The sequence below is a fragment of the Chiloscyllium plagiosum genome, unplaced genomic scaffold (assembly GCF_037043375.1).
Source record: "Chiloscyllium plagiosum isolate Xiang-an unplaced genomic scaffold, Cpla_swu_hap1 HiC_scaffold_44, whole genome shotgun sequence".
In the NCBI taxonomy this organism is placed as follows: Eukaryota; Metazoa; Chordata; class Chondrichthyes; order Orectolobiformes; family Hemiscylliidae; genus Chiloscyllium; species Chiloscyllium plagiosum.
The window spans coordinates 3,437,951-3,460,210 of NW_028270182.1; the positions used below are offsets into that span (position 1 = coordinate 3,437,951).

General features: G+C 49.8%; 1 protein-coding gene across 1 annotated transcript in view; it reads right to left on the minus strand.

The window, feature by feature from the left end:
- Positions 1 to 21,896, minus strand: part of LOC122548040 (disks large homolog 1-like) — a 501,907-nt gene extending 480,011 nt beyond the window's left edge. Inside the window, exons 1-3 of the mRNA XM_087982835.1 lie at positions 21,823 to 21,896; positions 20,356 to 20,487; positions 12,861 to 12,934 (exon numbers count right to left, since the gene is read on the minus strand). Coding sequence (XP_087838961.1) covers positions 12,861 to 12,934; positions 20,356 to 20,464 — 183 coding nt within the window. The 5' untranslated portion in view covers positions 20,465 to 20,487; positions 21,823 to 21,896. The remainder of the gene's footprint in view (positions 1 to 12,860; positions 12,935 to 20,355; positions 20,488 to 21,822) is intronic.
- Between the last annotated feature and the right edge of the window lie 364 nt (positions 21,897 to 22,260).

A 22,260-nucleotide genomic window follows, 5' to 3' on the forward strand; every position in this document is an offset into this window, starting at 1 on the left:
ATCAAAACTGATAGAAGATATCAATCTTATAATGTGTGCTTCCAGCTGGCCCTTTCATTGAGATTTTTCTGTGTGTGTGTTTTTATCCATTGGTTGTTTTGCAGAGAATTAAAGAAACATTTTAGAGTCTTGCTTAACTTTGACCTCAGTCCCCATGGCCTGAGGTCCCAGTCAGGACAATGATTCCCATCTGTCATTCCCACGCTCCCCAATCATTGCAAGGGACTTGTTCCTTCTCAAATCTGCAGCAGTCTTTGTTCTATCAGCCACAGCTCAACAGGTAACACTCTCACCTCTAGGTCAGCATCTAGCTTCAATCCATAGACTTGAGCTCCATAGCATAGAGCGATAATCCCAGTGCAGTGCTGAGGGAGTGCCACACTGTCGGAGGGTCAATGCTGAGGGAGTGGGCACTGTCGGAGGGTCGGTGCTGAGGGAGTGTTGCATTGTCGGAGGGTTAGTGCTGAATGAGTGGGCACTGTCAGAGGGTCAGTTCTGAAGGAGTGGGCACTGTCGGAGGATCAGCGCTGAGGGAGCGCCGCACTGTTGGAGGGTCAGCACTGAGGGAGTGCCGCACTGTTGGAGGGTCAGCACTGAGGGAGTGCCGCACTGTTGGAGGGTCAATACTGAGGGAGTGGCCACTATTGGAGCGCAGCACTGAGGGAGTGGACACTGTCAAAGGGTCAATGCTGAGGGAGCACCGCACTGTTGGAGGGTCAGTGCTGAGGGAGTGGGCACTGTCAGAAGGTCAGTGCTGAGGGAGCACCGCACTGTGGGAGGGTCAGCGCTGAGGAAGCGTTGCACTGTCAGAGGGTCAGTGCTGGGAGAGCACCGCATTGTTGAAGGGTCAATGCTGAGGTAGTGCCGCATGGTCGGATGCTCAGTGCTGAAGGAGCACCGAACTGTCAGATGGTCAGTGCTGAGGGAGTGCCACACTGTCAGAGTGTCAGTGCCACACTGTCGGAGGGTCAGTGCCACACTGTCGGAGGGTCAGTGCTGAGGGAATGGGCACTGTCGGAGGTGGTGGGCACTGTTGGAGGCTCAGGGCTGAGGGAGTGGGCACTGTCGAAGGGTCAATGCAGAAGGAATCAGCACTGTTGGAAGGACAATACTGAGGGTCTGGGCACTGTCGGAGAGTCAATGCCAAGGGAGTGGGCACTATTGGAAGATCAGTGCTGAGGGATTGTCGCATTGTCAGAGAGTCAATACTGAGGCAGTGCCAAACCATCAGAGGGTTAATACTGAGGGAGTGCCACACTGTCGGAGAGTCAATGCTGAGAGAATGGGTACTGTCAGAGGGTCAGTACTAAGGGAGCTAGCATTGTCAGAGAATCAGTACTGAGGGAGCGGGCAGTTTTGGAGGGTCAGTGCTGAGGGAGTGGGCATTATCGGAGGGTCAGTACTGAGGGAGCGGGCACTTTTGGAGGGTCAGTGCTGAGGGAGCACCGCACTGTCAGAGGGTCAGCGCTGGGGGGGCAAGCACTGTCGGAGAGTCAGTACTGAGGGAGCACCGCACTGTCAGAGGGTCAGCGCTGGGGGGGCAAGCACTGTTGGAGAGTCAGTACTGAGGGAGCAGGCAGTTTTGGAAGGTCAGTGCTGAGGGAGTGGGCATTATCGGAGGGGCAGTACTGAGGGAGCGGGCACTGTTGGAGGGTCAGTGCTGAGGGAGCGGGCACTTTTGGTGGGTCAGTGCTGAGGGAGTGGGCACTTTTGGAGGGTCAGTGCTGAGGGAGTGCTGCACTGTCGGAGGGTCAGTGCTGAGGGAGGGCCGCACTGTTGGAGGGTCAGTGCTGAGGGAGTGCCGCACTGTCGGAGGGTCAGTGCTGAGGGAGGGCCGCACTGTTGGAGGGTCAGTGCTGAGGGAGTGCTGCACTGTCAGAGGGTCAGTGCTGAGGGAGGGCCGCACTGTTGGAGGGTCAGTGCTGAGGGAGTGCTGCACTGTCAGAGGGTCAGTGCTGAGGGAGGGCCGCACTGTTGGATGGTCAGTGCTGAGGGAGCACCGCATTGTCAGAGAGTCTGTACTGAGGGAGCGGGCACTTTGGGAGGGTCAGTGCTGAGGGACAGCTGCACTGTTGGAGGGTCAGTGCTGAGGAAGTTGGCACTGTCGGAGGGTCAGTACTGAGGGAGCGGGCACTTTTGAAGGGTCAGTGCTGAGGGAGCGGGCACTGTCGAAGAGTCAGTACTGAGGGAGCGGGCACATTTGGAGGGTCAGTGCTGAGGCAGCACCACACTGTCGGAGGGTCAGTGCCGAGGGAGCGGGCACTTTTGGAGGGTCAGTGCTGAGGGAGTGCTGCACTGTCGGAGGGTCAGTGCCGAGGGAGTGCTGCACTGTTGGAGGGTCAGTGCTGAGGGACAGCCGCACTTTTGGAGGGTCAGTGCTGAGGGAGTGCTGCACTTTTGGAGGGTCAGTGCTGAGGGAGTGCTGCACTGTTGGAGGGTCAGTGCTGAGGGAGCGCTGCACTGTTGTGGCTGTCATCTAAACTGTTTCCCAGTACGGAGTGTGAAGGTTCACATTTTAAGGAGGAGAGTGAGGTGTTGTCTCATGGCCTGATGTACTCCTCAACCAATCATAAACCAGTTACCCTTCTTTAAACTCATTTATGGAATGTGGGCGTTCCTGGTTGGACCAACGTTTATTGCCCAGAAGGCAGTCAAGAGTCAACCACATTCTGGTGGATATGGAGTCACGAGTGCGCCAGGTTGGATCAGGATGGCAGATTTTCCTCTCTCAAGGATTTTAGTGAACCCGGTGGGGTTTTTCTGACAATTGATAGTGGTCAGTGTTCGTCATTAGATGACTAGTTTTTTTTCAAAAATACCATCATAGCATAGGATTGGAAGCCAGGTCCCCATCAGCGCCATTACCACCACACCACTATCTCATTGCAGTCTGGTGTTCACCAATACTTTGTATTTGCCCTACTGAACAAAATACCCAACAATCTCAGCTTGTGGCACTCTTTTCTAAGTAACGTTGCTAGTTATCACTGCTTGGTGCAGGATTCACAAAGATTCAAGGTAGGGAGCACCCAGGTTTTGGAGAGGGTTGCCAATGGTTCATAGTTTGGCCAGTGAGGATTTGAAGATGCAGAGAGTGAACGCCACAGCTCAGTGAAGTGTATAAAGCACTGTTCGAGAGAGCCTGCTGAGACGTGAAGGTGTGGGGGCAATCAGTAGGAAGCCAGCACTGCCTGGACCAATGGGACAGTGAAGACGTTCCATTCCCCGATTGGATAACGGACATTAGTCCACCAGCCTTTGAAAAGGACAAGGCTTTTTCCCTGACTTTCCCCCTCAGATTTTGGTTGGTGTGTTGTTTGAAGAAATCTTGTATTCCAACAGACTTTTCTTTTCACATTTATTAATGGGTCAGGTGTGGCTGTCTAAGCTGCCAGTTATTACCCAGAGGTAACTTATCAGTCAACCACATCACTACAGCGTGGAGTTACATGCAGGGCAGATCAGATAATGTTGGATGATTCTCTTCTCTCAAAGAACAACAGTAAATCAGACAGGTATTTACAACAAACAAATGATTTGGATGTGAACATAGGAGGTGTGGTTAGTAACTTTGCAGAAGATACCAAAATTCGAGGTATAGTGGACAGTGAGGAAGGTTACCTCAGATTAAAACAGAACCTTGATCAAATGGGCCGAGGAGTGGCAGATGCAGTTTAATTTAGATAAATGTGAGGTGCTGCATTTTGGAAAGGCAAGGACTTACACACTTAATGGTAAGGGAGTGTTGCTGAACAAAGAGACCTTGGGGACCAGGTTCATAGCTCCTTGAAAGTGGAGTCGCAGGTAGATAGGATAGTGAAGAAGGTGTTTGGTATACTTGCCTTTATTGGTCAGAGTATTGAGTACAGGAGTTGGGAGGTCATGTTGCGGCTGTACAGGACATTGGTTAGGCCACTGTTTGGAATCCTGCTTTAATTCTGGTCTCCCTGCCATTGGAAGGATGTTGTGAAACTTGAAAGGGTTCAGAAAAGATTTAAAAGGATGTTGCCAAGGTTGGAGGGTTTGAGCTATACGGAGAGGCTGATAGGCTGGGGCTGTTTTCCCTGGAACATCGGAGGCTGAGGGGTGACCTTATAGAGGTTTATAAAATCATGAGGGGCATGTATAGGGTAAATTGACAAGGTCTTTTCCCTAGGGTGGAGGTGTCCAGAACTAGAGGGCATAGGTTTAGGGTGAGAGGGGAAAGATATAAAAGGGATCTAAGAGGCAACGTTTTCACACAGAGGGTGGTGCGTGTATGGAATGAGTTGCCAGCGGAACTGATAGACGTTGGTACAATTGTAACATTTAAAAGGCATCTGGATGGGCATGTGAATAGGAAGGGTTGAGATGGATATTGGCCAAATGCTGGCAAATGCGACTAGATTAGGTTAGGATATCTGGTCGGCGTGGACGAGTTGGGCCGAAGGGTCTGTGCCCGTGCTGTACATCTCTATGACTCTATGACTATAACAGCAATTACATGAGCCTCGCCTTTTATTTCGGATCTGGGAGAATCTGGGACTGGTGATGGGCAGGTTTTGGACTTGGGACAGGGCCAAGTCTGACTGCATGCACACTCAGTCCCCCAACATTTACTTAGTGCTGTCCACAGAATAAGCCCAGCACACCACACCCTGAACTCCCCACAGTTCCTCCACCTCACACACCAGCTCTTGACACAGGCCAGGCACTGGGATATAGTAAGTTCCAGTTTGAAACACCTAACCTACATGCCTGGAGAACAAGATGAGCTATGCCCCTGACTATTTAAAGGTCAGATCGCTCATGGTACACTCAACATCAAGACTTCCACCTGAAGGCTGGTCATTTGGGTCTATCGCAAGCATTAATCACTGTCCAGAGGTGAGAAATAGCATTAAACACATTCTGCAGAGCAGCGTGCAGCCTATCCCGGGAATGGATAATGATCAAGGCTGGGTGTGTGCAATTTAGAGGGATGGCTATTATATTCTCAAAATGGCTTTGTCATCATCGACCCAGCTCCTCGATGAATCATCAGTTTCTGCCCTGTCACTTTTATTATTGGCTAATTACACAGGCCAACACCATCAGCATGATAAACAACAGCCCTGCTCAGGAACAACTCCAACACATAGTTCAAAACAACCATGCAGAACATGGACGACCTCAGGACATTGCAACACATCTTAAACTCAAGGTTAAACTGTGCTCCCCAATGCAATGTAAGCAGCCAATATACACACAGCAAGCACTTATACACAGCAACCTAACAACCAGAAGGTCACTGATTCATTATTCATGATGATCCAGAGAGAAGTACTGGCCCCAGGGCACTGGGAGAAAACATTTCCATTGTGTCAAAAGAGTGACCGCGAGAGGCGTCCTTCAGTTCTCACATCGTGGACCCTCTGACAGTGCAGCACTCCCTCAGCACTGACCCTCCGACAGTGCATGCTCCCTCAGCGCTGACCCTCTGACAGTGCGGCGCTCCCTCAGCGCTGACCCTCCGACAGTGTGGCCCTCCCTCAGCGCTGACCCTCTGACAGTGTGGCCCTCCCTCAGGACTGACCCTACGGCAGTGTGGCACTCCCTCAGGACTGACCCTCCGACAGTGCATGCTCCCTCAGCACTGACCCTCTGACAGTGCGGCGCTCCCTCAGCGCTGACCCTCTGACAGTGTGGCCCACCCTCAGCACTGACCTTCCGGCAGTGAGGCATTCACTCAGCACTGACCCTCTGACAGTGCGGCGCTCCCTCAGCGCTGACCCTCCGACAGTGCGGCGCTCTCTCAGCACTGACCCTCCGACAGTGTGGCCCTCCCTCAGCACTGACCTTCCGGCAGTGAGGCATTCACTCAGCACTGACCCTCCGGCAGTGCGTGCTCCTTTAGCATTGACCCTCCGACAGTGCTGCACTCCCTCAGCACTGACTCTCTGACAGTGCGGCGCTCTCTCAGCACTGACTCTCCGACAGTGTGGCCCTCCCTCAGCACTGACCTTCCGGCAGTGAGGCATTCACTCAGCACTGAACCTCCGGCAGTGCGTGCTCCCTTAGCAATGACCCTCCGACAGTGCTGCACTCCCTCAGCACTGACCCTCTGACAGTGTGGCCCTCCCTCAGGACTGACCCTACGGCAGTGTGGCACTCCCTCAGGACTGACCCTCCGACAGTGCATGCTCCCTCAGCACTGACCCTCTGACAGTGCGGCGCTCCCTCAGCGCTGACCCTCTGACAGTGTGGCCCTCCCTCAGCACTGACCTTCCGGCAGTGAGGCATTCACTCAGCACTGACCCTCTGACAGTGCGGCGCTCCCTCAGCGCTGACCCTCCGACAGTGCGGCGCTCTCTCAGCACTGACCCTCCGACAGTGTGGCCCTCCCTCAGCACTGACCTTCCGGCAGTGAGGCATTCACTCAGCACTGACCCTCTGAAAGTGCAGCGCTTCCTCAGCGCCGACCCTCCGGCGCTCTCTCATGGGAAATTGTCCCATAGTGTCCTGGGATGTGCAGGTTCGGGTGGCTTGACCATGGGAAATTGTCCCATAGTGGCCAGGGATGTGCAGGTTAGGGTGGCTTGACCATGGGAAATTGTCCCATAGTGCCCAGGGATGTGCAGGTAAGGGTGGATTGGCCATGGGAAATTGTCCCATAGTGTCCAGGGATGTGCAGGTTAGGGTGGATTGGCCATGGGAAATTGTCCCATTGTGCCCAGGGATGTGCAGGTTAGGGGGGATTGGCCATGGGAAATGCAGGGTTATGGGTAAAGAGTAGGTTGGGGGGGGGGGGTCGTGGAGGATCTGGGTGAGTTGCTTTTTGGAGGGTTGGTGTGGACTTGATGGGCCAAATGGCTTTCTTCCACACGGTAGGGATTCTATGGTTAAAACTTTTCGATTACAGTAAATACTGATTTTCTTCTGAATGGTAAAATCCTAGTGTGTACTCTCTTAACCTGAGTTAGTCAGGTGGGGTAAAGTTGTGGTGACTCCAGGAAGAGTGGGGTTGTAATCTTGGAGCATGACCAGTCATCTCTGACTCTAAGCGGAGTGATGTTCAGGGACCGCCCTTCAGAAATGCTTTGTTGGGTTGAGAACAACTTAGTTAATACTGCTGCTAACTCACAACCCTCTCAAGTGAAGTTAGACACCTTGAACTCAGTCTTAAATCATTTGCACCTTATCATGAGAGTATTCCCCAGTTTCTAAACCTCCAGCCAGGGGTATCGGTCTCCCATCCTCAAATCTTTGAAACCCCTCGATAAATGCTGTCTTTCACTAAGATCACCTATCACAACCTAATGCACTCAAACCTCCCTGGTGAATGTTCTCATGATCCTATGTTACACTAGCATCAGTGCAAGTATACCCTTGCTCAGGAGTGAGGGTCTACTGGCACCATCACAACATCCCTACTTCTGTGGCAGGAGGTCTGAACTCAACTCTCACCCATTGCAGAAGTGTGTCGCATAACTGAACTGCCAGTTTGAAAAGACCTCTGCCTAAGAGATTAAAACTGTACTCGAGCTGCATTCTCCGTGAGAGCCAATACAATCGCAGGCATTCCAATTCCTTTGTGATGAAGACTAACATACAATTTTAATGTGAATTATTTGCTGCACCGGTATTTTAACAGTTTATGATTCCTTTCAGAAAGGCATGTTTTCTTAATCTCTTGACATTTCAAGTCGCTCCTGTCTTCTCACTCTCCGTCCGAAGCAGTGTGACCCAGTATTGTCGAGGTGATCTCAAACAGATCTACATGCTCCCGACATGGCCCATCGCAGCCACGGCCCTTTCCCAGATAGTTCAGAGAAGGTAGTGGTGAGCTGTATTCTCAAACAGCTGCAGTCCATGTGGTGTAGAGACAACCTTGTCTTCTACTGAACTTCTGAGGCCGTCCCTCAGGATTGATGAGGCGAACTATCCTCTGCTCCGAGGAAAGGTAATTGAACAGTCTCCGACTGGTCTAAGAAACCCTGTCACGGGAGCAACAAGTGGTGAATGCTGAGGAGGTCACACGGAAGGTCCAGGTAGTCACAAGAGCTTCCGGTGTCTGTGGCTGGCCTCCAGCTGGACCTATTTGAGGTGCTTGAACTGGCAACAGCCTGCCCCCTGGGGGTGGTGCACTGAAAATCAGCCCCACTCTTCCTGGAGTCACCACAACTTTACCCCACCTGACTAACTCAGGTTAAGAGAGTACGCACTAGGATTTTACCATTCAGAAGAAAATCAGTATTTACTGCAATTGAAAAGTTTTAACCATAGAATCCCTACCGTGTGGAAGAAAGCCATTTGGCCCATCAAGTCCACACCAACCCTCTAAAAAGCAACTCACCCAGATCCTCCACCACCTCCCCCCCCCACCCCAACCTCCCCTTTACCCATAACCCTGCATTTCCCATGGCCAATCTGCCCTAACCTACACATCCCTGGACACTATGGGACAATTTCCCATGGCCAATCCACCCTAACCTGCACATTCCTGGGCACTATGGGACAATTTCCCATGGCCAATCCACCCTAACCTGCACATTCCTGGACACTATGGGACAATTTCCCATGGCCAATCCACCCTAACCTGCACATTCCTGGGCACTATGGGACAATTTCCCATGGCCAATCCGCCCTAAACTGCACATCCCTGGACACTATGGGACAATTTCCCATGACCAATCCACCAAAACCTGCACATTCCTGAGCACTATGGAACAATTTCCCATGGTCAATCCACCCTAACCTGCACATCCCTGGCCACTATGGGACAATTTCCCTTGGCCAATCCACCCCAAACTGCACATCCTTGGACACTATGGAACAATTTCCCATGGCCAATATACCCTAACCTGCACATCCCTGGGTACTATGGGATAATTTCCCATGGCCAATCCACCCAAACCTGCACATCCCTGGACACTATGGGACAATTTCCCGTGGCCCATCCACCCGAACCTGCACATCTCTTGACACTATGGGACAATTTCCCATGGCCAATCCACCCTAACCTGCGCATCCCTGGACACTATGGGACAATTTCCCATGGCCAATCCACCCGAACCTGCACATCCCTGGACACTATGGGACAATTTCCCATGGCCAACCCACCCGAACCTGCACATCCCTGGACACTATGGGACAATTTCCCATGGCCAATCCACCCTAACCTGCACATCCCTGGACACTATGGGACAATTTCCCGTGGCCCATCCACCCGAACCTGCACATCCCTTGACACTATGGGACAATTTCCCATGGCCAATCCACCCTAACCTGCGCATCCCTGGACACTATGGGACAATCTCACATGGCCCATCCACCTGAACCTGCACATCCCTGGACACTATGGGGCAATTTCCCATGGCCAATCCACCCGAACCTGCACATCCCTGGACACTATGGGACAATTTCCCGTGGCCAATCCACCCTAACCTGCACATCCCTGGGCACTATGGGACAATTTCCCATGGCCAACCCACCCTAAACTGCACACCTTTAGACTGTGGGAGGAAACCGGAGCACCCAGAGGGAGCCCACGCAGACACTGGGAGAATGTGCAAACTCCACATTGACAGTCGCCTGAGTCTGGAATTGAACCCAGGTCCCTGGCGCTGTGAGGCAGCAGTGCTAACCAATCAAAAGCAATAAGGAAGCATGATTTGCTAATCTATAACTCTACAATTGAAACCTTACTCTTTTGTAAAATGTAGCCATACACAATCTGTTATGTACTAGGCCAGACTGCTCAAAACATTCTTAAGCAGGCAGCCCAGACCATAACTTTGCAAGTTGCTTCAGTAAGTCGACAGTGAAAATTACTCCGAGTAAATTAGATTAGATTAGATTAGATTACATTACAGTGTGGAAACAGGCCCTTCGGCCCAACAAGTCCACACCGACCCGCCGAAGCGTAACCCACCCATACCCCTACATTTACCCCTTACCTAACACTACGGGCAATTTAGCATGGCCAATTCACCTGACTTGCACATCTTTGGACTGTGGGAGGAAACCGGAGCACCCGGAGGAAACCCACGCAGACACGGGGAGAACGTGCAAACTCCACACAGTCAGTCGCCTGAGGCGGGAATTAAACCCGGGTCTCTGGCGCTGTGAGGCAGCAGTGCTAACCACTGTGCCACCGTGCCGCCCACGGTGTCTAGTTAGTTAGGATGTCTATTAGATTTTAAATCAGACAAAAATTTATCATAAAATTACACAATGAAACACAAAGAACAGAATAAAGAGCCCCCGCAGAACTCAACCTTATCCACCTAGACTTAATTATGATGTTCCGAATATACTCAACAGTCCCAATAAGCAAACCCCCTTTAAAAACCAGTACAAATGGAAAACATGCTTATAGGTTGGAGTTGAAGGGCAGTAAAGACAGACAGAGAGAGAGTTTCCACACAGCTCTCTGTTGAACTTCCAACCAGTTCAAAACTGAACTAAAACTGCTCAGCTCAGCTAGAGAGCTGACCACTTCCCTCTCTTTATACAGGTCACTTCTAAAGCATGACCACTTTGGCCTGAAATCTCACCAGTTTTATATATAAACAAAACACCTCTTAAAATCCTTTTCATCTGTACCAAACCAGACTGATTGGAGCCCGGCCTAGTTTATTATACCTCCGAAAAAATTCAAGGACAGAGTCTCCCTGAGCCAAGGAATAGCTTTTAGAAAAAAAAGGGACTAGCTTTATGACACAAAGAAACACGCAAAGAAACAAGACAAGACACCAATATAATTGGTGTGGAAGGCAGGAGAGGAGGAGATGGATGGAACAAAATATGTCAGAGGAGCACACTGCTGGCACCAGTCCAGATGACAGACCATGAGGAGATGTTTCACATCAGTTCCTTTTGATGCTTTTGACTCTTTAAGGAGGACACAATGTTGTGGAGACTTTGATTCTCAGTCTTTCATCCACTAGTTAAGGATTTGCCCTTTCATTGTCTTTGAGGTGTCTTTTTTTGCTTCTTTTCCAACTGATGGTGGGGGGGGGAGCTTAGAGAGAGTCTTGTACATGAAAATGGTGAGTAAGAGAACTCCCAAGGCAGTTTCTCTGCACTGGAGGAAGAGACACACACTTAGATGCTTTCTCTTTCTTGGGCCATGTTTCTGTTTAATCATAACTGTAGCCACACACCCAGGAACCAATCAAGACATTGTTACTATGCTGACCACTCCTCAACACATACACACACTGATCCCAGTGGAAAACCCAGGAACAGACTGTCTGGGTAAAATGGTCCTGAACACATACCCACAAAGCTGATGTATCCAGCATTTCCACTATCCACCTAGATACACACACACACACCCACACCCACTGACAACACACTCACCCACACACCCCTACCCACGCACAAACAGCCACACTCCGTCCCCCTTCCCCCTCACCCCCTACACACACCTTGAATAAGGAAACATTCCACGTACAACTCAATGAGTTCTAGCTATTCATTTTTGAAAATGCAACATCCTCCTCCAGTTTCCTTGGTTCAAAGGAAATTATCCCAATTTTTCATCCACAATTCCAAGAAATTAAAGTGGCCTTTACAGTCAGAACTTCTGTACATTTTCTCCAGTTCAGACGGCCCACTGACAGAGGTTCCCATGAGTTGATGGGATGCTTGGATTTTCTCAGAGAGGCTTTCAGGACCTCCTCGAAGCCTCCCTGGTAATTGCTACCCCTTACAAAGCCTGGAGGAGTTGCCCTTGTTTTTGAAGATGAGAGCCAGGCCTGCAGACAATGTGGCTTTCCCAGTCAAGCTCCCTGACTGCAACCAAGAACTCAACGCTGAGGATATAGGCCAGCGAGACTGGGGCACTTAGCCGGCCACAGGATTTGCAAAGTTTTGCAGGGGTGTCTGTCAATTAGAAGTCTCCTTGAAACAGGGGGCAGGCATTGTCGATGAAATTCAACATCGCCTCCAGCTTGCCAGCACAATGTCTGGCCATCTAAATAACAGTGTGTTTGATGATGAAGGACTCAAAATTAACGCCACGTTCAGGGGCCGCAGTTTCATCAGGTCTTCTGTCTGCACAGGTGACCTGGTTTTCTCAAATTTCTGGAGAAATGTCACCAGGCCAAAATGCTGCAAATCTTCTGGCAGGGTCACTCCCAATGCTAGGGAGGGAATCCCAGGATTCTGACCCAGCCACATTGAAGGAACGGCGATATATTTCCAAGTCGGGATGGTGAGGGGCTCGGAGGGGAACTTGCAGGGGGTGGTGTTCCCATGTATCTGCTGCCCCTTGTCCTTCTAGAGGGAAGCGGTCATGGGTTTGGAAGGAGCTATCTGAGGAATGTCAGTGAATTTCCGCAGTGCATCTTGTGGATGGTGCACACTTCCGCTACTGAGCGCAGAGAAGTGAATGTTGAAGGAGAGGGAAGAGAAAAATATGTGAAAGGTGGAAAGAGAAGCACAGGTTCCTGTGTGCTGTGAGAATAATTGTAGCCATATGCTCAGTCAGCTGAATGAATCACTTTGCTCTGAATGCAGTTACACAGCAATGGGTTAAACAGGCGAAGTGCTCAAATGTTCTGGCTCCAGCATTCCTCAGCTCTGTATCCCATTCCCATCAGGAGAAAGTGAGGACTGCAGATGCTGGAGATCAGAGTCGAGAGTGTGGTGCTGGAAAAGCATGGTGGTCAGGCAGCATTCTGATGAAGGGCTTTTGTCCGAAACATCAATTCTCCTGCTCCTCGGATGCTGCCTGACCTGCTGTGCTTTTCCAGCCCCACACTCTCGACCCCGTCCCCATTCCTTACTTTGAAACAGCCAGAACTCCATCAACTGTAAAACCAACAACCACAGGTCCCGAGAACCAACACGTCAGAGCCCTCAACCAAAGGATGAGGGCAGCAGGTGCCTACCTTGAGAGGACATTTCTTGGGGTAGCATGGCACTGGCTGATTGTCCAGCGACACCTCATAGAACTGCTGAATATCTGTTTGAAAAAGACACAAGGTTTTAGTGTCACAAAGACACAAAGGTGCAAAGGCCATTTTAAAACAAAATGTGTTAGCCTACTGCTGCAGGAAGGATATTATTAAATTGGAGAGGGTTCAGAAAGGATTTGCCAAGATGTTGCCAGCAATGGAGGTTTGGAGTTATAAGGGGAGGCTGGATAAGGCTGTGAGTTTTTTCACCAGAGTGTAGGAGGTTGAAGCATGACCTTATAGAGGTCTATAAAATCATGATGGGTATCGATAAGGTGAATACAGCAGGGGTCTTTTCCCTGGAGTGGGGGAGCTCAAAGATCAGGGACATAATTTTAAAGTGAGAGGAGGAAGCTTTAAAAAGGACTTGAGGGATAACTTTTTCTACAGAGAGTGGTTCGTGTATGGAATGAATTGTCAGAGGATGTGGGTACAGTTACAATGTTCAAAAGACATTTGGATAAGTACATGAATAGGAAAGGTTTTGAGGGATATGGGCAAAAGTGAGGACTGCAGATGCTGGAAACCAGAGTTTAGATTAGAGTGGTGCTGGAAAACCACAGCAGGTCAGGCAGCATCCGGGGAGCAGGGAAATCGACGTTTCGGGCAAAAGCCCTTCATCCTTCGAGGGATATGGGCCAAGTGCAGGCAGGTGGACTAGTTTAGTTTGGGAACATGTTCGGTTCAGACTGATTGGGCCAAAGGGTCTGTTACTGTACTGTAGGACTCTGTGACTCTATTTTACAAATCAATCTGTTCAGAGATGTTATGACACACCTCTGGAGCAGGGAGCAGTTGAACCCAGGCCTTCTAATCCAAGGATAGGGACAGCACCATGGTACCACAAGAGGGCCATTGGTACAATGGTCATGTTTTACATTGTGACACAGTTAAAAGACACCGGCACTAGGAAATTGCCCATGTCGTTAATGAAACATTAACAAGCAAAGGGCAATGCGATCAACTAAAAAGTGAGGGGCAGGGTTGGGGGGGGAAAGAGTGATTAAATCAAAATTGAATTGGAGGGGGAAATACAGCAGCACGCCCCCCCCCCCCCCGATGCCCACCTCTCCCGAAAGGTACTGAGAGCACTGTTGGGCAATGCATGCTCCTTCTCCAAAGACACATTGGGCTCAAACTTAACCACACAAGAGGGGCAGGCATTTGGCAGAAATGATCCCCTCCATGGCCCACTGACTGGGCCTGTTTATAATCAGCCTGACCAGGCCCAGAAAGAGGCCCACCAGGAGATCCTCCAATCTACCCGCACCCCTCATCAACAAAGATCAGGAGCGTGGGGCTGAAGTGCAGAAATATAACAGGAAATTTTTCAAATAGCCAAACAGGAGATGCAACACCCAAACCCAAGGTATACAAGCTCCACGGACTCCAGACACTGCAAAACCAACAGTTAGGCTGGGAGTCTGTGAGCCACCGCAATCTGCAGTTCATGTGTGCAGCATCCCCCACCCCAGGTTCTGAGGGAAAGATGGAGAACGCTGTCATAGAGAGCCTTGCAATGGGGATCCCCACTGCCTGACGGTAAATAAGCATGCCAAGGGGTGTTCGGCATTGTACTTAAGAGTCGAGGTAGATGGTGTACAGCAGTAGAGTGTACAGGGTCCGCCGTTTTGTCTCCCTGAAAGGCACGCAACACATATTCCAGAGGCGACTCAGGTTGTGGGGCACAGTCTCCCTGGGTGGTACAGGATCTGGGACTAATGTGAGATTCCATCTGGACAGGGATACGCCCACTCAGGATTCCACTGCACACCTTCACGACGTTGAGTCTGCATGCTGCTGTTTTAAGGTGTTGGATAACAGTGGTCATGATGTCTACCGCTGCCCTGCTGGCCAATTCCTGCAGCAGCATCCATTCCACACTCCTACCACCCAGCACGCCCCCCTCGACCCTGGTGACCCTCGCAGCCATGGGCCTCCCATCCAACAGCCACTCAAACCTGCAAATATGGGGACATGGATTCCTGAGCAATGGCTCTCTGACGATAGCCACTACTCCTGCCGGATGGTAGTCCCGGTGCAATTCGACCATGCCCCAGACAGTGATCAGGTCCTGATAAAAGTCAGGCAGCATCCTGAGGGTGACCTGCAAACCTTCGCGGTCAATAAACAGGAGCTGCGTGTCGTAGTTGAGGTAACACACCGGATGGAAAAAATACGTCACTAGAATGCACCACCTAGGAGGCGGCTCAGGGTAAAAGCAGTGCTGCAAGGCCTGAGGCTCACCAACGACTGACTGCCCTCCTCAAGAGGGAGACTCAGAACCTGTGCCGTGACCCAGTGCATCTTCCTGTCCCAGAAGAAGTCAACCAACATTCTCTGGATGTCAGTGACAAAACCAGGAGGAGGGACCAAAGGGACAATCCGGTATCACAGCATGGCAGCCACAGCTGGTTTATGACCGACTCCTGTAAGATAGCACTCGGAGCAGTCCTGCCCAGCAGCCTAGGACAGCCGAGACTTTGGCCTCGAGCTCCTGCCAGTTCACCAGCGGGGGTTCCTCAGCCAGGCTGAGGTAGACCCCCAGGTAGAAGAGATGGGTAGTCCTCCAGCTGAACCTCTGTAGTTCCTCCAGCAGAGAGTCCACCCACCACAGGCCGATCAGGAGTCCAGAATATTTGACCCAGTTGATCCTGGCGGAAGATGCCACCGAGTACACCACCTGGCACTTGTGCGTCCTCTCCAGGTCAGTGAACATAAGGAGCACATCGTCGGCGTAAGCCAACAGAACTGTTCCAGTGTCCGCACCGTGCAGAACCAGCCCCGACAACTTCCTCCACAGGAGACACTGGAAAGGCTCCACGCACAGAGAATACAGCTGATGGACAGGGGGCAGCCTTGACGTAACCCTCTCCCAAAGTGAAAGGGCACCGTCAGGGACCCGTTAACTTTAACCAGACACTCTGCGGCGGTGTACAAAGGTCGGATCCGGACGATGAACTGCGTCCTGAACCTGAATGTCCACAGAATCCAGAGCAGATACTTGTGATTGACCCTATCGAATGCCTTCTCCTAATCAAGTGACAGGAAGGCGCTCGGCAGACCAGCCCTCTGGGAAAAATGGATCGTGTGCCGGACCAGATGGATATTGTCATGGATCCTCCAAACCAGGACCACATCATAATGAAACCAGCCCAGTAATCGGAGGCAGCTGGGGGAATTTAAAATTCAATTGATGAAAAGGAAGCTAATGGTTTGCATTGTACACAATCGGCTTGGCTTCTAAATATTTAATTGGCTACATGAATGATTACTGGTGGTAGTTAATAGATTTAAAAACGTTGTGGTGATTTTAATGTTGGGAAGGTTGCTCAGTTGAACATGACAACACTTCTGGCTACAAAAGGGAAACTAAAATGGAAGGTAGTCAATGATGGAATCATTCCAATTCTGGTTCACTAATGTCCTTTTAGGAGGGAAACATGCCATCATTATCAGGGCTGGACTACATTTGACTCCAGGCCCACAGCAATAGGGTTGATTTGTAACTGCCCTCTGAACTGACCCAAACAAGCTGATCAGATCACAGGAAATTAGACAGGTAATGAAAACTGGCCTTGCCAGCAACACTAAATATCCCATAAAACAGAACGCAACTTTAATAGTCCTCAGTACAGCACGGCTGTTCATTGGATCCCATGTGGGTCTGGAATCAGCTGGCACTCTGGTCCCTGTCAGAGAGTCATAGAGATGTACAGCATGGAAACAGTCCTTCGGTCCAACTCGTCCATGCTGACCCAATATCCTAATCTAATCTAGTCCCATTTGCCAGCACTTGGCCCATATCCCTCTAAACCCTTCCTATTCATGTCCCCATCCAGATGCCTTTTAAAAGCTGTAACTGTACCAGCCTCCACCACTTCCTCTGGCAGCTCATTCCATACATGTACCACCCTCTGTGTGAAAAAAGTTGCCACCTGAGTCCCTTTTATATGTTTCCCCTCTCACCCTAAACCTATGCCCTCGAGTTCTGGATTCCCCACCTCAGGGAAAATACTTTGTCTATTTACCCTATCCCTGCCCCTCATGATTTTATAAACCTCTATAAGGTCACCCCTCAGCCTCTGACACTCCAGTGAAATAAACCCCAGCTTGGCTAGGACAGTTGCATGCTCTTCCTGCAGGATGTGGGAGCTAAGGGTCACCACTGGTGGTCCCTGCTGACTTCTCCTGTGAGAAATGCACCTTACTCCAGCTGCTGACAGACCGTGTTAGGGAACTGGAGCTGGATGAACTTTGGATCATTCGGGAGGCTGAGGGGGTGATGGAGAACAGTTATAGGGAGGTAGTCACACCGAAGTTACACAATAAAGGTAGCTGGGTGACTGTCAGGAGAGGGAAAGGGAATAGACAGGCAGTGCAGGGGCCCCCTGCGGCCATTCCCCTCAATGATAAGTATACAGTTTTGGATACTGTTGGGGGAGGATGACCTACCAGGGGAAAGCCACAGCGGTCAGGTTTCTGGCACTGAGCCTGGCTCTGTGGCTCAGAAGGGAAGAGGGAAGCGTAGGACAGCAACAGTGATAGGAGATTCAATCATGAGAGGAACAGACAGGAGATTCTGTAGTCGCGAGCGAGACTCCTGGATGGTATGTTGCTTCCCGGGTGCCAGGGTCAGGGATGTCTCTGATTGAGGCTACAGGATTCTTAAAGGAGAGGGAGAGCACGGTACCAATGACATAGGTAGGGAAAGAAAGGAGGAGCTGAAAAGAGAATATAAGGAGTTAGGTTGGAAGCTATAAGGCAGGACGAGCAGAACAGTAATCTCAGTATTGCTATCGGGGCCATATGAGGCTAGGATCAGAGAGCGCGTGCAGCTGAACATGTTGCTGCAGGGCTGGTGTAGGAGGGAAGGCTTCAGATATTTAGATCACTGGGATACCTTCTGGGGAAGATGGGATCTGTACAAGAAGGATGGGTCCACTTTACTGTCCACTTTATTCTGTCTGATCCGTGCTGTCCCCGTCCTGGGAGCGTTTGATGGAGGAACATTGTAGAGTGAGCTTTACTCTGTATCTAACTCCGTGCTATCCCCGTCCTGGGAGCGTTTGATGGAGGAACAGTGTAGAGTGAGCTTTACTCTGAATCTAACCCCGTGCTGTCCCCGTCCTGGGAGCGTTTGATGGAGGAACAATATAGAGGGAGCTTTACTCTGTATCTAACTCCGTGCTGTCCCTGTCCCTGGGAGTGTTTGATGGAGGAACAGTGTAGAGTGAGCTTTACTCTGTATCTAACCCCATGCTGTCCCCATCCTGGGAGCGTTTGATGGAGGAACAATGTAGAGGGAGCTTTACTCTGTACCGAACCCCGTGCTATCCCCATCCTGGGAGCGTTTGATGGAGGAACAATGTAGAGGGAGCTTTACTCTGTATCTAACTCCGTGCTGTCCCCGTCCTGGGAGCGTTTGATGGAGGAACAATATAGAGGGAGCTTTACTCTGTATCTCATCCCGTGCTGTCCCTGTCCCTGGGAGTGTTTGATGGAACTCCCTGTAAATACTCTCATACTCACAGCAGCGTACTGTGATGCCACACCTTGGTTTCTCCTCCTCAAAATCCCAGCCCCAGAGTTTTATGAATTTAAAATGCTATGTAAATGCATACATGTTTTTAAGAAGAGTCATCCTGGACACGAAACACTAACTCTGCTTCTCTCTCCACAAGTGTTGCCAGACCCAGTACGTTTTCTGGTTGTTTTAAATTTCAGTTTTCCACCATCTGCTATATCTTGCCTCTGTATCAGTGCAACTTTTCTTTTGTTTTTGGTGTCTCAAAGCCCATTTTGTGGTGAGCGAAGTTCTCTCTCTGTAATCGGCATGCCAAGTTGTTGGGTTATTTTCCCTGATCCACTGTTTTCAATGTTGGTGACCAGCCCCTTCGTCACCTTACAAAGTGCCTGCACTTGCAGGAGAACAGCTCGTCCTTCGGCAGAGGAGTTTGCCAAGGCACAAAAGGACTTTTTTTTAATCTTCATGAATGAAAGCATCACTGGTGAGGCCAGCATTTATTGCCCAGAAGGTAGTTAAGAGTCAACCACATTGGCTATGGGTCTGGAGTCAAGTGTAGGCCAGACCAGGTAAGGATGGCAGTTTCCTTCCCGAAAGGACATTAGTGAAGCTGAGAGTTTTTCTGACAACGGACTCATGGTCATCATTGGACTCCTAATTCCAGATCCTTATTGAATTCAATTTCCCTCCATCTGCTGTAGCCAGGCTTGAACCCAGATTCCCAGATCATTATCTGGCTCTCTGCACGAATACCAAAGCGATCATACCATTCGACCATCGCCTAGCCACTTGGACATCAGGATTAGCTCAGAGGTAAACAAAACGAACTCCTTGTTATTTATGTCTGCGTTTGGAAGCTATTCTATCATGACCAATTAACACTTATTAACTTCCAGGTTTGACAACATCCAGTAAGCTCCTTAGCTGACGTCAAACCTGTCCCTTTAATCCCTCCTGATGTCTTCCCTTAATATTTAAAAGTGTGTTTAAATGTCAGACCCAATAAATAACAGGAGACATGTCCCATATGTAGTGGGTGCTGACACACTCAGTGGAGCCCCTGCCCCAGCTGCTGGATTGAGATCCTTTCTCTGGGCATCATCCCTGATAGATCCCTGTGACAAGATTCAAGGCATTCCCAATCCAATTTCCAATGGCTGGGAGCCCACAACAAATACCCCCATTCCCCCTTTGTGAGGATTGGAAGTTTGCAGACAGGAGGACAGTGTCGATGATGTGTGGACAGATGTTGGTTTAAACTGAAATTGAAATCACAAGGAATAAGCATCACAGCAAACATATTCTACTACTGACCCCAGGCTCTACCTGTCATTTAACAGTGTAGAGAGAGCTTTGCTCTGTATCTAACCTTGTGTTGCCCCTGTCCTGGGAGTGTTTAATGGCGGGGGACAGCGTAGAGAGAGCTTTACTCTGTATCTAATCCCATGCTGCCCTGTCCTGGGAGTATTTGATGAGGACAATGTAGATGGAGCTTTACTCTGTATCTAACCCCATGATGGACATGTCCTGGGATTGTTTGATGGGGACAGTCGAGGGAGCTTTACTCTGTATTTAACCCAGTGTTGTCCCTATCCTGGGAGTGTTTGATGGGAGGACAATATAGCAAGAGCTTTACTCTGCATCCAACCCCATTCTATCCCTGTCCTGGGGGTTTTTTGACAGGAGGCAGTGTAAAGGGAGTTTTATTCTATATCTCATCCCATGCTGTCCCTGTCCTGGGAGTGTTTGATGAGGGGGATCAGATTAGAGGAAGTTTTACTCTGTATCCAAACCCGTGCTGCCCCAATCCTGAGAGTGTTTGATGGTGATCCCAGTTTTCCTGCTCGATTCCCAGCTCCCTCCTTTGGTCAGCAGCAAGCCTAGCTCTGTACAATAGCATACCAAGGAGAGCCTGAAAGAGGTCACTGTGGAAGATGCTGAGGAGTTTCTGGGTTCTTGTCTTGAAGCGATTATCCTGAGCTGGATCCGGTTTCGGCTGATGCTCCTCCATCAGCTGTAGCTTTCTGTGGGTATCTGGATAGACAAAACACCACCAGCAAGTCAGCTTGGCTGGAGCAACAAACACATGCCCCCTCTCTCCCCCCCCCAAAATCTCCAACTGCCACAGATCATCACTCAGGATCTCAATTGGCCTTGTCAAGATGACTAAGGCAATTGCTACAACTGGTGAGCACCTCGTCTCTGGGAAGGAGATAGTAGGGCAGAGACACAGATACCAAGAAAGTATTGGTTTGCATTTAAAGAAGATGTCAGCTAAAGCAGTGCTGTGCAAGTGTAGTCACTGGAACCAACTTTTCTCACAGCGAGTGGTTGGTGCATGAATACACTGCCTGACAGCATGGTGGAGGTAGGTTCAATTGAGGCGCTTAAGATGAAATTAGACTGCTACTTGAAAAGGAAGAATGTGCACAGTTACAGGGACAAGCGAGGAGAATGGCAATAAGCAAATCACTCCTCAGAAGAGCCAATGCAAATATGATGGGCTGTATGGCCTCCTTCTGAGTCATAGCAATTACACAGTTCAACATGGCAAATCTTTCTATGCCTCACCACCTCCCTGTCTCTGTAACTTCCTCCAGCGATATGGTCGTAGAGCGCAGAAACAGACCCTGCGGTCCAACCAGTCCATGCTGAACATAATCCCAAACTAAACTAGCCCCACCTGCCTGCTCCTTACCCATTTCCCTCCAAATTGACCCTATTCATGTTCCTATCTAATATTCCGAGGTCCCTGTTCTCCTCCAACTCCAAGCTCTTCAGCATCCCCTGATTCCTATCGCTCCACCATTGGCATCTGTGCCATCAGCTGCCTGGAGACCCTACCCTTTGAAATTCTCTCCCTCCAAATAAGAGGCTCCTGGACAAATGGTTGTTCAAGCTTTAGGTCACCTGTCCCAAACATCTCCCTTTGTGGCCAAGGGCCAAACTTTGCTGGATAACAGTCTTGCTTAGCCACTGGGAACACAGTTGCAGCAATAAGTGTACTATACAAATGCAAACTGCAATATAACATACAAAGGCAAGCGTGCAGGAAGGAAGAAAACCTTAAACTCACGGTCCCTTTCTAAAGAGGGGGGTGGGGGAGATTAGGAGACAGAGTTCTAGAGAGACACTGGAATTTCACAAATCTATCAATAACACAGTAGCCAAATAGAAAATCACAAGATATTTACATCAACAGTGAAAACAAACGCAACATAGCACTCCAGGAGAATCTTAGCTGGGAGAAAGTTGGGAAAGTATAACTGGTTAGGGAGTTCACTCAACATTTATGTGAACAAAACACAGCAAAGTACAATCTAGGAAAAGTACTAACGGGTTGCATTTATTAATTTGCTGCCATGTTACCTCGTTTGGAGATTGCAGGTGCCCAGAAAACGTTTTTTTTCCTTCTCTTGATCCTCAGTCAAACCCATTAGCAGCCAAGGATTAGAGTGGATTCTGATTAGCCCAACTGCGCCTGTGTGGCCTTCACCACACATGCTGGGACTTGTAGTTTCTGCAAAGGACCAAAACTTCTGAATGTCAGTAGAAAAGCTGTCCTTCTCGGTGTTTCATCAACCTCAGGCCATTCTGCTATTCCTTTGCAAGGAGGCCAGTGCTATCCACCTGTTGGAGGAGCTGAATGCTCCCTGTTATTGTAATTGAAGAAGGCGTTGGGACTACAACTCCCAGAATTGCCCTCAGATTAAAGAGCCAGGGAGGAACCTGTAAAAACACCTTGTCCCTCCAGTCCCTCAGACTAGCTTCTGAAATAGTGTTAATTTTTCATTTTTTTTGTTCCCT